General features: G+C 38.8%; 1 protein-coding gene across 1 annotated transcript in view; it reads left to right on the plus strand.

Annotated features, from left to right (window-relative positions):
- Positions 1–12505, plus strand: part of Spats2 (spermatogenesis associated serine rich 2) — a 52810-nt gene extending 40305 nt beyond the window's left edge. Inside the window, exons 10-13 of the mRNA XM_047550992.1 lie at positions 2697–2806; positions 6007–6109; positions 8825–9030; positions 10230–12505. Coding sequence (XP_047406948.1) covers positions 2697–2806; positions 6007–6109; positions 8825–9030; positions 10230–10541 — 731 coding nt within the window. The 3' untranslated portion in view covers positions 10542–12505. The remainder of the gene's footprint in view (positions 1–2696; positions 2807–6006; positions 6110–8824; positions 9031–10229) is intronic.
- Positions 12506–16410: the final 3905 nt, after the last annotated feature.

Here is a 16410-nt window from a genome sequence, read left to right on the forward strand (position 1 = left end):
ATTGAGCAGTACATCTTGAAATTTCTAAATATGACAGCTTTAATCTCATATCTGAATATTGTTTTTGAAGATGAAGGTTCAGAGAAACTGAAACTAATAAGACATAGTACTTGCTTTTGAGAAGTAGGTTCTTTTAAAACTATATCCTTTTTGGAAACTTTCAAACAAATTTCAAATAGAGAGGCTAAATATAATGAACCCCCATTGCCCACCTTCAATCAGTTATCAACTCTTGCCAATCTTATTTTATCAAATTCAGAGCTATGGAATTTTACCTAACTTCATCAATCTGAATGTCCTTATCTCCTTTCTCCCTGAAAATGCTGTTCCTCAGTGACACAATGTAATGACTCCTTTACCAATTCTATTAAGAAGGTACTTCTGTACACATTAAAGTTTTATTAAATAAACTATTAATTCAGAGATTTTTTTCACTCATGTTCACACATGATCTCCACATCAACCCTTTCAGGCAGGGTATTTTTGTTTTTGTTTTTGCTTTCATTTCATAAATGAAGAAACTTGTTCTTTGGGAGAAATGTGACTTGTCCAGCCTCATATAATTAGGTTCTCTAAGTTATCTTATATGTGTAGAAATCTTTACTGCACACTTTTTCTTTATTTTGCCCTTTATAATTTTGCCATAAAATCTAAGAAAGCTATAGCTGACAGAAACAGAAGTTGATAAGAATGGCAAATAGGTTTTATCTTGGGAGCTAGACCAATAGATCATTTGTAGCTGTTAGGCCTTGGTGTTAAGAAACCTTTGCAAGCATGTTCCTAATTTATTGGGAAAGTATGTCCTGACTGATATAACCCAGTGTGGGTGTAGGCAACCCACGGGTGGCATGTATGTGACAGCTGGGCTAAGGAAGTAAACTTGCTAAGGACATTCGACTCTATGTAATACATCGTGGTGCTCTTTGAAAATTCTGTTTTTCCTACCATAAATGTAGCTAATTTCTCAATAGGGTATGGGATTCTGCGTATCAGGGATTGAGTTTAACAACATGCAACAGAGTGACTTGAATAAATGTGAATTTACTTTTCTTTCATGAATTGAGAAATCCAGAGGGAGCCAATCAAGGACTGACAAGGCATCTCCAAGATGCCGTTAGGAACCCAGTTTCTCTATCCTCCTCAGCCATCCTTGGAGTATATTTTTGGTCAAAAGATAACTCCTAAGGCCTCAGTCAAGGAGGAGCAAAATGTTACATACTAGAAAACTCCTTTAAAGAGCTTTTTTGTAAACTCTCCCCTGTGAGTTCTGTTTATATCTCAGTGATTAAACTGTACAGTGCATGACCATCTAATCTGTAGCAAAGCCTCCTGGTAAGTGTTTACCAAGCACATTGGTTTGGTAAAAACAACAATATTGGTTTTCTGATAGGAAGAAAAGGAGAATGGAATATTTAGCCAACTAAGTCTTTGCCACAGTCTTCCCCTTCCACTACCTAATGTCCTTCCTTTTTCTAAAATGAGAACATGCCCACTTTCTTCTCAATGGCAACACCTCCAGAGTCCCATCTAGTTAGTATATTCAGTTGAAAGCCAGGTCTTTTGAGTAATTTAAGATCTTCCATAAGGTCTGGATGTGGTATGTTGTGGTCAGATTCCATAAATTAAAATTTTTAAATGCCCTTTCCTCTATAATTACATAGGTAGATAAGAGGATAATCATGGTAAGAATTCTCACTTGAAAAGCCATGACCAAATATTGCTAGATAGGCATAGCAGAGTCATTGCCCTGATGATAAAGTTCCTTGGGTAGTTTATCTGACAGTTCTAGTTCTGCCTCCTGGGAGGATTTCTTAGCCTTGGCCCATTGTGCATGGAAAGGTTTTGTTTTGTTTGTTTTTGTTTTGGTCTTTTTTGCTTTTGTTTTTTGCAGTGCTAGGGATTGAAACCAGGTCTCACGCATGCTCAGCAGTTTCTGTACCACTGTTCTTTATCTCCAACTTGAGTTTTTTAAATCCTCTATTATTTGCCATGGCTGTATCTGAGTTCTGCATTAGGGAACATATTAAAGTACCAAAGAAGGTCTTTCTAAAGGGACAGAGTAACAACCTGAATATTCATCATTAGGGAACATGGTAAATAATTATGGTATATTCACATTGTATTACCAAATGAAGATGATATATATGAATAGGAAATGAACATCAAGATATAAAGCTAGCTAAGGTAAAGGGAGGATGGTGTGATGATAGACTCCCATTTTTGAGGAGGGGGCAAAAGGAGGAAAGGTATGTGTTGCATATACATAGAAAATATTTGGAAATAATGCATAAGAAATTGTTAACAATATTTCCCTCTAGGGAGGGGACTACAAAATCATAAGTAGGAGGGTACTTTACTTTTCATTAAATACCCATTTAGTCTAGATGAATTTTTTACCTTGTATATGTATTTCTCTTAATTTATATGCTTGACTTTTTTTTTTTTTAACTGAGAAGAAGAGCAAGGACAAATGATTTATGTATGAGTCTTTGTGATTCATAAAAAAAATGCTTACCTTTTAACTGCCTTCAAAGACCCTCCAGAAGAGAAACTGAACCTTTAGTATTTTCTTTTTCTGGATGGGTAGGCATCTAAGCCCTTGACTGTCCAAATACATACATTGCATGGCTTATACTTCTAGTTCTTCTTTATCCTATTAAGTAGCAATCTGAGATTCATACTTTTTCCCTCTACAGTGGAAATTTTGCTTAGCCGACAAAAGAAAGCTGAACTTCTAAAGAAGATGACTGATGTGGCTGTGCGAATGTCAGAGGAGCAATTGGTCGAGCTCAGAGCTGATATCAAAGTAAAACTTCTTCTCCTTTCTGCCTTTCTTCTTACCCACAGGAGGCTAATGTAGCAATTCATGGCCATATCTAATATATCAAATTCATGACCTTCCCTTTCCAAACCTGGCCCTCTTCCAGGTTCCCTTTCTCTATAAATGGTACTGTCACCTATCCACTTGTCCAAGCTGGAAACCTTAGGAAATTTCTCCATTTCCCATGTTAAATCTGTCAGCAGACCCTATTCATTTTTCTTCCCACTGAATCTCAGATCTGACCTTTTCTCATCTCTACCACCATCATGATCAAGCTACCACCTTTTGTTGCTTGTACTTCTGTAATAGCCTCTTACCTGATTCTCCATCCACTTTACCACTGTCCCCTCTCCCAACACCTCCCGTCTGTTCCTCAAAAAATACAATAGTCTGTTTCGGACTTTCCAGTAGTTTTAGGATAAATAGTATAATTTTTCATACAGTGCACAGGGCTCTGCATGGGCTAGCTCTCACACCATCCTTACTTTACCCTCTTTCTTTTGTACTCCAGCTTATTAGCACTAATTAGTTCTTTTCCACAATTCTTCCTGCTCCCTCCTACTAGAAGGCCACTGCATGTTTTCCATCTGTCCAAAACATTCTTCTGTTCCCTCTGAGTGCACCAATCATTCTTAACCTACTCATCCTTCCTGGCTTCCCTGACTACGATATCCATGCAGTTACATCTTTATGTGCATTTGCTTAATCTGTCTTCCCTCCAGACTGTGAACTTCACAATGGCAGGAACTGCTATATCCGCAGTGACTTGGCACGTAACAGGTCTTCAGAAAATAATGTTTTCTTGGTTAATTATGATTTTATAGAGAAAATTTGATAATTGTTGATTATATTGTAATCTAAAAGGTTACTGAGGTTCGATATTCATGCCTTTTAAATTCTTATATAAAGAACAGTGTTTCTCTGACTAAGCATGTGAGCCCACAAGAGGTTGGGATATTCATGGGTAGTTTTGGACACTGGTGTTCCAAATAATTGTTTATAAATGGCAAACTGTATGAACAAGGAGAGTTGGCCTTTTCTCCTCTTGAGATCATAGCCACCACTCTTGTGAATACATAAGCTTCATTGCTATATTTGAGAGGAACACTTGCTACAGAGGCTTGCAGCAGCCTTTTTAAAATAAAAACATGGGTGGAGGTCATCTCGGACCTTTTGAGGATCCTTGTTACCATTCTGATCCAGTGTTTGACACAGACTTGGGGAGCGTTACTGTTCTCACTTCTTTCCCTTAGAAAATCAACTAGGGTGAGCTGGGCATGGTAACAAATACCTGTAATCCTAGCTACTCTGGAGGCTGAGACAGGAGGATCCCAAGTTCAAAGCTAACCTCAACAACTTAGTGAGGCCCTAAGCAACCTAGTGAGACCCTGTTTTAAAATAAAAAGGGTTGGGGATGTGGCTCAGTGGTTAAGTGTCCCTGGGTTCAAACCCTAGTACTCCCCACACACACACACAAAAAATATCAACTAGGGTGAAATAGCCAAATAAAGCAAATTTTAAAATTATTTCTCATTTAACTGAAACTGTATTACAAAATTTTATAGAATGTCTTCCTCACATTGATGCCAGTCAGTCTCATTCAGCTATCTATGAGAAACCGGAAACCCCTTTGGAATTAGATGAGAAATCTGGCTCTCAGAGGCTTCATCTGTTCCGCTTCCCACGTGGCTGAAAAGCTGCTAGAAATATTACTGCAGGCTGACTAAGGATCTGTTTCTCTCTACATTTTCAGTGTGCTGAAGTGGGTGCTGTGCAATTTAAATGTCTTATTTCCAGATCATTTTATTTCTGTCATTCCCATTTTGTCTTTGGCTCAACAAACCCTAGAATTTGTTTTAGAATTAATCTCAGACTGATATTATATTTCTGAAGTTCTCTTGCAAGAGGTTCATCTGGGACTGGGGGTGTAGCTCAGGGAGAGCTTGGTTCAGTCCTCAGCACCGCCCACAAAAGAAAAAACAGAGATTCATATACTTTCCTAAGGCACAGTGTACTCAGAAATTTTACGGACTCAAGGACCAAAGGTAATTTTTCTGTCTCCTTTCTCCTGTTTGTGTTTCTGGATGATCCCAAAGATTCTGATGCATTTGATGTGGGAGTAGACACCCCCAGTTAAGAAGACTGCTCTGCTACGAGGCTTCAGTTCTTCCAAATTATATCTAGGCCTTAATTTTTCTTTCTCATCTTGTTTTTATCTGAAAAAAAAAAGATTCTAGACTTCACCTAACTGGGAATCGAACCCAGGGCCTTGTGCTTACAAGGCAAGCACTCTACCGACTGAGCTATCTCCCCAGCCCCCACCTTTATTCTTGACATGTTTCTACTTCCAATATTTCTATGGTATAGTTTTTGTTTTTGTTTTGTTTTGTTTTTAACCCAAGGGGTTAGTTACTTCTCAGCTCAGTCCACTTAAAAGGATTAAATCACTTGCAGTATAAACTTTTCTTGTTTACAAAAAACTGACTTTTCACATGAATGATTTTCAGTCTCAAGAAATGTTTCTATTTCAAGAACCTGAAATCCTGTGTTTAAAAAGGTGAAGTGGATTTCCTAAGGAAGTTCTTTTTAAAGAATACCAAACCATCTAAATGGGATTTATTGTTGTAGCTTCATGAATATTTTTGTTGCCTCTGTTTCTATATAAAATGGAACAATATGGAAAATAGCCCAACGGTGGAAAGATGGTCCTCCACTATAAATTCTTTCTCTTTTTTTCTTTCCTAAAGTTTCTCTTGATTATACCTACTGGATTTTGAACATCATATAGCATTTCTTTATTTCTTTCAATTGTGGTACTGGGAACAGAATCTAGGGGCTCTCTACCACTGAATTATATTTTGAGTCCTTTTTTATTTTTTATTTTGAGACAGGATCTCACTAAGTTGCCCATGTTGGCCTCAGTGTGTGATTCTCCTGCCTCAGCCTCCTGAATAGAGACATGTGCCATCCTATAGCATTTCATAAAACTCCCAGGCTTTGAGCCTTGTGAAAATGAGTGTATTTGTTTGATCACTCAGTATTGGTAATATGATAACGATTTAATAAACTTGGAAGTTAGAAGAAGAAAGTTGAAAATAATTCTGTTCCACCTGTGCGTAGCAAGCTATAGGTTCAATTTTTTAATTTTTGTCTAACCTGGAGGCTTTTCTTTGTCCTTTCTCTAGCACTTTGTTAGTGAACGTAAATATGATGAGGATCTGGGACGAGTAGCCCGATTCACCTGTGATGTAGAGACTCTAAAGAAGAGCATTGATTCCTTTGGACAAGGTGAGATGGTGAGAGATTCTAGGCAATAGAGGTAGTGTCCTTCCTATCTTTTGCCTCTCGCCCTTTTTTTTTTTTTTTTTTTTTTTTTTTAATTTTTGGGTGCAATAATAAGGATTTACCTCAGGGTCTCACATGTGCTGGGCAAGCACTCTACCACTGAGCTACATCCCCAGCCTTTTTATTTTATTTGGAGACAATCTCACTAATTGCTTAGACTGGCTTTGAATTTGTGATCCTCCTACACTGGTCTCCCAAGTAACTGGTCTCACACCTGGCTGATTGCTTTTTCTTAATGAGGAGATTGGCATGCTAACTGGCCTCTCCACCAAGACTTACTCAGTGCCTCTTGTCTGTTTATTTTTGTGAAAAGTAATTCTGGGAGCTGAGGTTGTGGCTCAGTGGTAAAGTACTTGCCTAGTACCTGTGAGGCACTGGGTTCCATCCTCAGCACCACATAAAAATGAATTAATAATTAAATAAAGGCATTGTGTCCATCTACAACTAAAAATTTTTTTAAAAATGTAATTCTGGGATATTTATGAAATCTGTGGATACAGATACTTGAAACTGTGAAGATGAGTATTTACTAAGTCCCTAAGAATAAAATACACTTTTTTGACAAGTGTGGTGGTACACACCTTTAATCCCAGTAGTTCAGAAGGCTGAGGCAGGAGGATCACAAGTTCAAAGCCAGCCTTAGCAATTTAGCAAGACCTTGTCTCAAAATAAAAAGGGCTGGGGATGTGGCTCAGTAGTTAAGTGCCCCTGGGTTCAATCCCCAGCACCCCAAAAAAATATATATACAAATAAAATAAAGCAGCACTATTTTCTGCTGAATTGAGAGGTGTAAAATACATAGTGTAAAATAACGTGGGACTCTGGAGTCAGAGCAAGTTTGAATCCTTACCTCAAAGTTATAATCTCTTAGATTTTTTACTCCTTAAGTAGAGATAACAATACCTGCAATACCTGCCTTCCCTGGCATATAACAGGTCCTTAAATAATAACCTTAAAAAGTCAGGGAGAAGCTAAACTATGGAATCAACTTAGATGCTCTTCAACAGATGAATGGATAAAGAAAATGTGGTGTATATATATATATGATGGAATATCACTCAGCTTTAAAGAAGAATGAAATTCTGGCATTCGCTGGTAAATGGATGGAGTCAGAGAATATCATGCTAAGTGAAATAAGCCAAACCCCAAAACCCAAAGGCCAAATGTTTTCTCTGATATGCGGAAGCTAATTCACAATAAGGGGTGAGGTGGGATAGGGAAGAATAGAGTTACTTTATATTAGGTAGAGGGGAGTGAAGGGAGGAGAAGGGGTATGGGGGAAGGAATGATAGTAGAGTGAAACAGACATTATTACCTCATGTATATGTATGACTGCATGACCAGTGTGATCCTGCAATATGTATAATCAGAAAAGTGAGAAATTACACTATATTTATGTATGATCTATCAAAATGTATAAATGCATTCTACTGTCATGTACTACTAATTAGAACATTTTAAAATTTTAAAATTTTTCTAAAAAGTGGGGTGAGGGTACAGTATCTGTGAATGAGTTTATAGTGACATATTGGTTAAACCCTCTGTTCTTTCTCAGTATAATAGTGAAATAGGACTGGCAGTATAGCTCCATGATAGAGTACCTGCCCAGCATGTATAAGGCCCTGGATTATTTCATCCCAAAAAAGTGAAATATTGTCCTTAGGGTAGTGATTGTTAACTAATCATTAGTTCAGACTCAAAGCCAATAAGAAAATCTGGGGAGTGGTGCTTTTTTTGTTTTTTGGGGGGACTTTTGGGAGACTCAGTGTGGCTGGGGGCTGAACCACGGACACTTTACCACTGAGCTACATTCCCCAGTCCTTTTGATCTTGAGACAGGGTCTCACTAAGTTGCTAAGGCTGGGGAGTAGTTTTAAACTATTGCATCTGACAACATTTGAATTAAAAATATTTACATTTTTCATTTAGATTAGTATTTTGGATTGGGGGTTATTTTTACACAAAGAAATTTGGCAAGATACATGTTTGTTGTAAAGACTAGTTCTTTTCATATTTAACTGATCTTGATTATTTTTACCTAGCATCATTCACATTTTTAAAAGGATTTAGAAAAGATTTGATTTATTTACCTTTTTCTTTCTTTGCAAAGTGTGTACTTTAGAATGTTCCTTGCATAGGAAACCGAACATATGGCCCATACTATTGTTCCCAGGTTTAGTCAGCTTCTGGGAGGCATAGCCAGGAGTTTAGGTAGTAGGAAATGCCAGGAAATCATTACTCAACAGGCAGCATGGGTAACTTGATCTTAAACTGTTTTCCCTATCTCTAAGAATTCATTTACTGGGGTCTCGGAATGTGGCTCAGTGGGAGAGCACTTGCCTGGCCCATGTGAGACCCTGAGTTTGATGCTCAGCACTGCATATAAGTAAATATATAAATAAAAATAAAGGCCCATTAACGAAAAAAATTTAAAAAAAAAAAAGCATTTACCAAGCAGTGAGGATTTGAAAGGAGGGAAGAAAGATAACAAAATGGAGGTTTTCCTTCCTGTTATCCTTTTTATAGGTTTTTGTTTATGCTATTCTAGTGGATAGTTCTTTATCTTAAACTGTTCATTTTGAAATGGAGAAATAAGGGAAGTATTACTCCATATGCTTTTCCATAATGTGACCACATATTCTTCATATTTCTGTTTCAGTGTCCCATCCAAAGAACAGCTATTCAAACAGATCACGATGTAGCTCAGTTATATCTGTGTCCTTGAGTGACCCAAGTGATGCCTCTGCTGCTTCCTCTTCGACCTGTGCCTCTGCTGCCAGCCTTACAGGTGCTAACAAGAGAAATTCAGCACCAGGAGAGACTCCTACAGCCAACAGCAGCCAACCCTACCAGCCTCATCGGGAGGTAACCTGGCTTCCACACTGAACATGTGAAAGAGAAAGGACACCCCAAGTTTAGAATTTTAAGTGCTAATAGCTCAGTATACTACCTTCCTCTGTCTGTTCCCATTCCATACCTATTTTTCCTCCCTCTAGTCCCAGTTACTTCCTAAGAAAGCATTTGGTAGATATTTCAAACTATCAATTAGTTTAGACTTCCTGTTACTAAAAATTTCTGACTTTTTTTGTGTTGGCAGTAATCCTCACCCCTTAGGTAGGATAGCCTGGTAATTAGTCATACTGGGAGTCATGCACCATCTCAAGATAGACAAGCACTGCAAATTCTCCAGGATGTAGGCAGCAGCTCCCTAGAAACTTAATGTAATGTATCAGGGGAAGAGAAAGTGAAACTGGTTGCGGTGAGGAATGAACACTTTAGAGGAAGAGTAAAGCCAAGCACAATGGCGCAGGCCTGTAATCTCAGTGGCTCTGGAGGCTGAGGCAGGAGAATCTCAAGTTCAAAGCCAGCCTCAGCAACTTAGCCAGATCCTGTCCCAAAATAAAAAATAAGAATGACTGGGACTGTGTGGTTAAATGCCCTTGGGTTCAATCCCTGTTAACCAAAAAAAAAAAAAAAAAAAGAAGAAGAAGAACTGTGGAAGAGTAAACCATATACTTTCTTTTTCTTAGTTCGAAGGAGAAACAAAAAAGTAATCCAAGACAATGCTGTCAATACATTCTTCAGAACTGGTTTAACATTGAAACTGGAGGACAAAAAAAAAAAAGAAATCCCAGAGGACATAAGCTTTTTGGATTGTAATGCGAAAGGTCTACCACAACATAATTTAATCTGTGATTTGTGATATATAGCAAAGGAGACTATAATGGAGCTTATTTTATTATTCCAAGTGTTCATTATCTTAAATGACTTAAGATCTACAAAACTCAGACCTGTGGTAACTTATCCAATTAAGAGCTTGTAACAACCCAAAGGATTCTCTTCCATGTTAGCTTTATTCCTGTAAAGTGAAGTTAACTACTTTTCAGTGAAAAGTCAATGAGTGAAAAGCAGAAATAGTAGCTAGGTCAGATTGGCTGACAGAATTTGAGTCCTAAACATGAGTACCCCGACTACATTTTCAGATTACTCCTATGAACTAAACTAGAGCAAACGTTGTATCATAATGCCAGAGTACCTTGAACACTATATTCTTTTATCCTTAGGTATTGTCGGGGAACAGACGAGGAGGACAAGGCTTCAGGCCTCAAGGCCAAAAGTCCAGTGACCCTATGAGCCAAGGGCGACATGACAGTATGGGTCGTTACAGAAATAGCTCCTGGTATTCATCTGGTTCTAGGTATCAGAGTGCTCCACCCCAGGCACCTGGAAACACTAGTGAGTGGGGCCAGGCTCACTCTGCAGGGACCAATGGAACTGGAGCCAGCATGGAGGCTTGTCCACCCAAGCCCTCATTCAAAAAGGGGCTCCCCCAGCGCAAACCCAGGACCTCTCAGCCTGAAGCTATGAACTCTTGAGAGAAATTCCAATTGGCCTTTCTTCTGTATCCCACTTAATTCAACCTGATAACTGGACTTTAGAAAACTTATAGTTAGATTTAATAACAAAAAGAAGTTTATGCATATCACTTTTTGTGCCATTCTAAATATTTTTTTGTTTATTCTCTCCTTATTTCCTCATTATCGTTTTTGGAGGGGAACTGTTTTTTTTCCTCTGACCTTTCCCAGTGATATGGACTGATTTTGATTGGTCATGTCCACCAGGAATCAGGGGCAACTATTTCCCTGCTTCCCAAGAGTAAGCAACATTCTTCCCAGTACACCAAGTCTTCCAACTGCCTGAAGAGGCCTTGTTCAGCAAGTCCCCATTGTTGAGACTATCTCAGGAGAAAGTGGATTAGAGCTAGTCCTGTCATCATTTCATTCTAAGTGGAAGCCACAGGTGCCTGCCAGGTTCCCTCCAAATAACAGTTTAACCAGAAGAGGCAATTGAGGGGATTGTGTACCACACTGGATTAGCCAGAAAAGGGAAATGTTAATTGGTGAAAAGGAGAGAACACTAGGAAACATTTGAGAATCTGCCTCTATCAGATTGTGCCTGAGATTTGACGCTTGAATCAGGGTCTCAGTCCCCTGCTTGGCACCATAGCTTAATTGCAGTTTCTTCAAAATGCCCAAAGCCTTGTTCCTGGTACTTGGCTGTACTTTAGACTGTAAACCAGTCTAAGGAAGTCTATGGAAAGTAGCATTTAATTAAAGTTTTTTTTAAGTTTAAAAAAAGACATTTCTTCATTTCAGTGTTTGAGGATTTTTTTAAATGAATGTTCTCCCCCTTTACTGAATCCTGTTCTGATCCTGAACCAAATTTATAGAAATATAATTGGTATTAATCTATGGTATTACCCATCAAAAAATTGTTGCAGTCAATCTTTATAGATAAATAAATTAAAACAGCTGCATAAATGTTCCCACATTTGTTTCATAGCAGCAAGAAATTTCATTTCAGTATCTTTCTCTTTGGGCTCCTTGGGGTAGAAGTCACTTGGACTGCTTGTTCTGTGTTAAATGAAGGGGTTTGATTCTCAAGTCATTTGTCCACTGCTGCTTAGCTTTAGGATCAAATTAAAATGTGAAAGCCAGGATAAGCAAATGCAGCTGTTCCTTGTGAGAAAGGATCCATACGATAGAGAGTGGTGACTTGGCAAAGGAGGACTTAGCAGGTTAGAAAAACCACAGCTGCCAGCCACTCTACTCTCCCAGGCAATCAAAGGTTATATTGGCACCCCTTTCTCTGCCTCCCTGTCCCTGGACAGGGGTAGTGAATTTAATTGTATAATTGAACTCCTGTGTATAGCAGGTAGCGCTGGTGCTGGGCCCCTCCAATCCACCCCACCCCCAGCATCTGTGATTTAATAAGAGTTTTCCTTCCTCCCACGTGTGTCTCCCAAGCTCAGGCTGTAAGTGGCAGTGGTGCAGAACTTAGCTGCCTCAGGGCTTTCCATGGTTCTTGTGGTTGAAGCTGAACTGCCAGGGTTCAGGTTGGTTGAACAGATTGAAAAAGAGCGCATGTGTGTGGGTGGGTGTGTCTTTGGGTAAAGAAAACAGTAGTCAAGGAATACTGGGGAAACCATTTCCAAGGGACTGATCACCTCATTTTGGGGAATTTGTCCAACACCATAAGCTGCTAGGTGTTAGGAAAAAACCCTGCTCTCCTGATTAATTGCTTGCCTATATTTTTTAGTAAATCTAAAGATTGAGGCAACCTTGAAAGATTAAGAAACCTATCCCTGAATCCAGGCAAGACTGCATTTAACCACTTGAACAGATGGGAATGAACATATTTGTCAAAACTGCCTTGACATTGAAATTAAAATCTCCTTATAAAAAATTTGAAGATTTTTGATGACCATAAAAACTTTGAAAATTATGAGGTTTTCCCCACTGTTTTGTTTTAAATTTTAAAAGGTAGTATTTAAAATACCAAATAAGGCCAGGCATGCTGGTACACACCTGTAATCCCAGCAACTCCTGAGGCTAAGGCAGGAAGATCATAAATTGAAAGCCAGCTGCAGCAACTTAGTGAGACCCTGTCTCAAAATAAAAAATAAAAAGGGCTAGATTAATCTTCAGTACCAAAAGAATATATAAAAACCAAATAATACAGAAATGTAAAAAGAAAAAAATCTCCCATCTTCCATTCTACTCCTCTGGCTGATTACTATTAATAATCATTCTTCTGGACCTTTTTCAAAGCACAAATGTCATACACACAAACATATAGGTTTAAAAAAAATTTTTTAAATAAAAATCCTATGTGTATTACATGTGTGTTTGACTGGGTGCAGTGGTGCACACTTGTAATCCCAGTGACTTGGGAGACTGAGGCAGAAGGATCACATTATTGAGGCTAGCCTCAATAATTTTTAGCAAGGACTGGGGTTGTAGTTCAGTGGTAGAGTGACACTGGGAATAATCCCCAGAAATACAAAAAAAAAAACCAGAAAGAAAGAAAGCGTGTGGTGTGTGTGTGTGTGTGTATGTGTGTTTACAGTGCTAGGGATTGACCCAGGGCTTATTTTAATATATCTAACCCAAAATTAATTTAGTATCTCATGTACATATTCTTCTAATTTTGCTAATTTGACTTCAATGAAGAGAAGTTGGGTTTATCTTAAGTCTGATTTGTACAGCTGAGAAGGAAAGTTTCATATCCTGGGTAGCTACCACTGGTTCTCAAAGAGGCCCGGCCTAACCATCATTTTTCCTTCCACTTTCCCTTACAAGCAAATGTCTTGCCGTCTCCAACCTAGAGATAGGACTAGGACTTCAAGTTGTTTAGCTCTGTCAGTTATGTGCCACTTGATAGGTAAAATTTAAATTAACATGACTCAGCCGGGTATGTAGCTCAGTGGTAGAGCATTTACCTGGTATGTGTGATGCCTATCCTAGAATTAATCCCCAGCACTGCAAAAGAAAATTAATAATAATAATTAGCTTAGCTTCATTATGAACAACAGATATTTTGGGGGCCCCTAATCTATAGTCATTTTAAAATTGTGCCTTTTAAAATAGTAATACATGCTGGCCACTGGGGCACATTGCTGTCTGTCTCCCATCAACTTGGGAGGCTGAGGCAGAAGGATTGCAAGCTCAAGACCAGCTTCAGCAACTTAGAACCTGACTTCAAAAGAGCTGGGAATATAGCTCAATAGTAGAGTACCCCTATACTACAAGACAAAACAACCCTCAGAAGTGCAAAAATATAAAACTAAAACAGTACTGCAAACTAGTTTAAAAAAACACTGGCTGAAAGTGGTAGCTCAGTGTTAGAGCCCTTACCTAGCAATCCCTATATTTGATCCACAACATCGCCCCACCCACTCCAAAAAAAAAAAAAAAAAAGATACATGGTTGAAAGTAAAAAGTGCTCTCCTATCTTGCCCAATTCCCCAGAAGAAATCAATGACAAGTTTCTTACATAGTGTTCCAGGGAGTTTTTAAACCAAACATGGAAAAATATGTTTTTCTTTTACAAAAATGGGAATTATTCATGTTCTCACACAACTTGCTTTTTTAAAATTGTTCTTGTTCTTTATGATTCTTTTTTGCTTTAAGAAAAAAAACATTGTATGTAAATGGTTGTAAAAGAAAAAGAAATGAGGGACTGGAGTTGGGGCCAAGTGGTAGAGCGCTTGCCTAGCATGCGTGAGGCACTGGGTTCGATTCTCAGCACCACATATAAATAAATAAAATAAAGATCCATCAACAACTTAAAAATATTAAAGAAAAGGAAAAGAAATGAAATCTAAACAGTTCAAAAGTATAGGTAGTGAAAAGTAAGCCTCTTTGCCATTCTGGATTGTTTGTCCCCTCCCCAGAGGCAACCACTGTTTAATTTCTCATATATTCCTTTGGAGATTTCTGTGCTAGTACATCATAAGAATATATACAACTTAGACCTCTTTCCATTGGTATTTATAAATATTTCTTGTTCTCTCTTGCAATTGCATAATATTCCACTGTATAAATATATCATAATTAGTTTAACCAGTCCCTAATGATGGTTTTCTGTTTTTGTTTGTTTTTGTTTGTTTGCTGTTACAAGTATTACTGCAATGAACATCCCATAATACATATGTCATTCCTTTCGTGTGTGAGAGTGTATCTGTAGGGTAAATTTCTAGCAGTGGAGTTGCTGGGTCATGCAATTGATAAAGTACTCTTTATTATTGATGAAGTGGCCCAGATTTACACTCTGACCACAGGTGCGTGGGAGTACTTTGCACAGTTGTTGAGATGGAAGCTAAGGAGAAATAGAGATAATTGAAGCATAGTCCCAGACTTCAAGTGACTGATAAAACTTGTTGGAGTAGGTGGAGAGCACTTGGCTAGCGTGTATAAGGTCCTGGGCTGGTCCAGGGGTGTGGCCCAGTGGTGGAGGTCTTGCCTAGCATGTGTGGGGCCAGGGCTTTGATTCTCAGCACTGCATGTAAAAGAATTAAAAGCCCATTGACAACTAAAAAAACTTTAAAAAAAAAATGCCAGGTGGTGCACACCTGTAATCCCAGCAGCTCAGGAGACTGAGGCAGGAGGATCATGAGTTCAAAGCCAGCCTCAGCAACTTAGCAAGCCCCCAAGCAACTCATTGACACCCTGTCTCTACATAAAATACAAAATAGGGGTGGGGGTGTTGCTTAGTGATCGAGTGCCCCTGAGTTCAATCCCTGGTAACCGACCCCCCCCCCAAAAAAGGTCCTGGGCTCAAGCCTGAACACCTCAAAAAGAGTGATTGATTGAGGTGATTGAGACATACTAGATGAGTAATATAAGGGAATAGTGTTGCATGAACACCCTGCTGTTATCTTGAGTAAGGCGCAAGCACTGCCAGTAGAACCTAAGCTGTGGAAAATATCTGTGGTATGTTGTCATCCATCTGTGAACCAACCTGTGTTCTTGGAAAAGCTCAGTAGAGCAATGACTTTTGCCCCTAAAGATTGCCACTGGACCTAACACATGACTGTGTGTGAAATCTAGGGCTCATTCCACATGTTGAGGTTTTTATCAGAACAGCAACATGCTTTTTGGAAGAAATGGGTATCTAAAATAGTACCTATTATACTAATTGATATCTCATGTAACAAGAAATTACTTTACCACCATTTTAACCAGTGAGTTCAGAATATTGACCATTAAAACTGTCAGAGAAATATACTATAAAATTAATCGAATTTTTGGTTGTTGCAGCCCCTTGGGAACATTTTTTTCTTTCCAACATTGAGGCACTCTGTGTGAGAGGCTTTCTGCTGAGTTCTGAGGCCAAGATAAATGGTTCCAGCCCTTTCTTCAACTATGGAAGCCCTGCCTGGTAGCTAGGCAGTATGGTAGAGTAGAAGATCCTGGACTTGGACTTTAATTCTGTTTTGTAATTTGGAAGCTGTGACTGACTGACCTTGGGCATGTAATGTAACATCTTTGGACCTGTTACTGAACTGGTAAGTGAAACAATGCCAAGAATTTTAGGAGTATCTGCTCAGGTGCTACAGAACAGTGTCTAAGCTAGCCTATGACAAGCTGTGTTCACTTGCCTGTCCTTTGCTTCTGCCTCTCCTGCCCTTTAAAAAGCACGTGAAGGAGGCTGGGGTTATAGCTCAGTACCTCGCACCTGTGAGGCACTGGGTTCGATCCTGAGCACCACATAAAAATAAATAAAGGCATTGTGTCCGTTTATGACTAAAAAACATATTTTAAAAAAAGCATGTGAAGCCTTCCCCTATCTCACGCCCTACAGATTTTATTAATCAAAAAGAAGAAAGCAGAGACATACCCTTCTACCTGGCTTTTCTCTCAGAGTGTATATCCCTCCATATGGTGTGTCCTGTGCCCCTCT

The sequence above is a fragment of the Sciurus carolinensis genome, chromosome 4, assembly GCF_902686445.1.
Source record: "Sciurus carolinensis chromosome 4, mSciCar1.2, whole genome shotgun sequence".
NCBI lineage: Eukaryota > Metazoa > Chordata > Mammalia > Rodentia > Sciuridae > Sciurus > Sciurus carolinensis.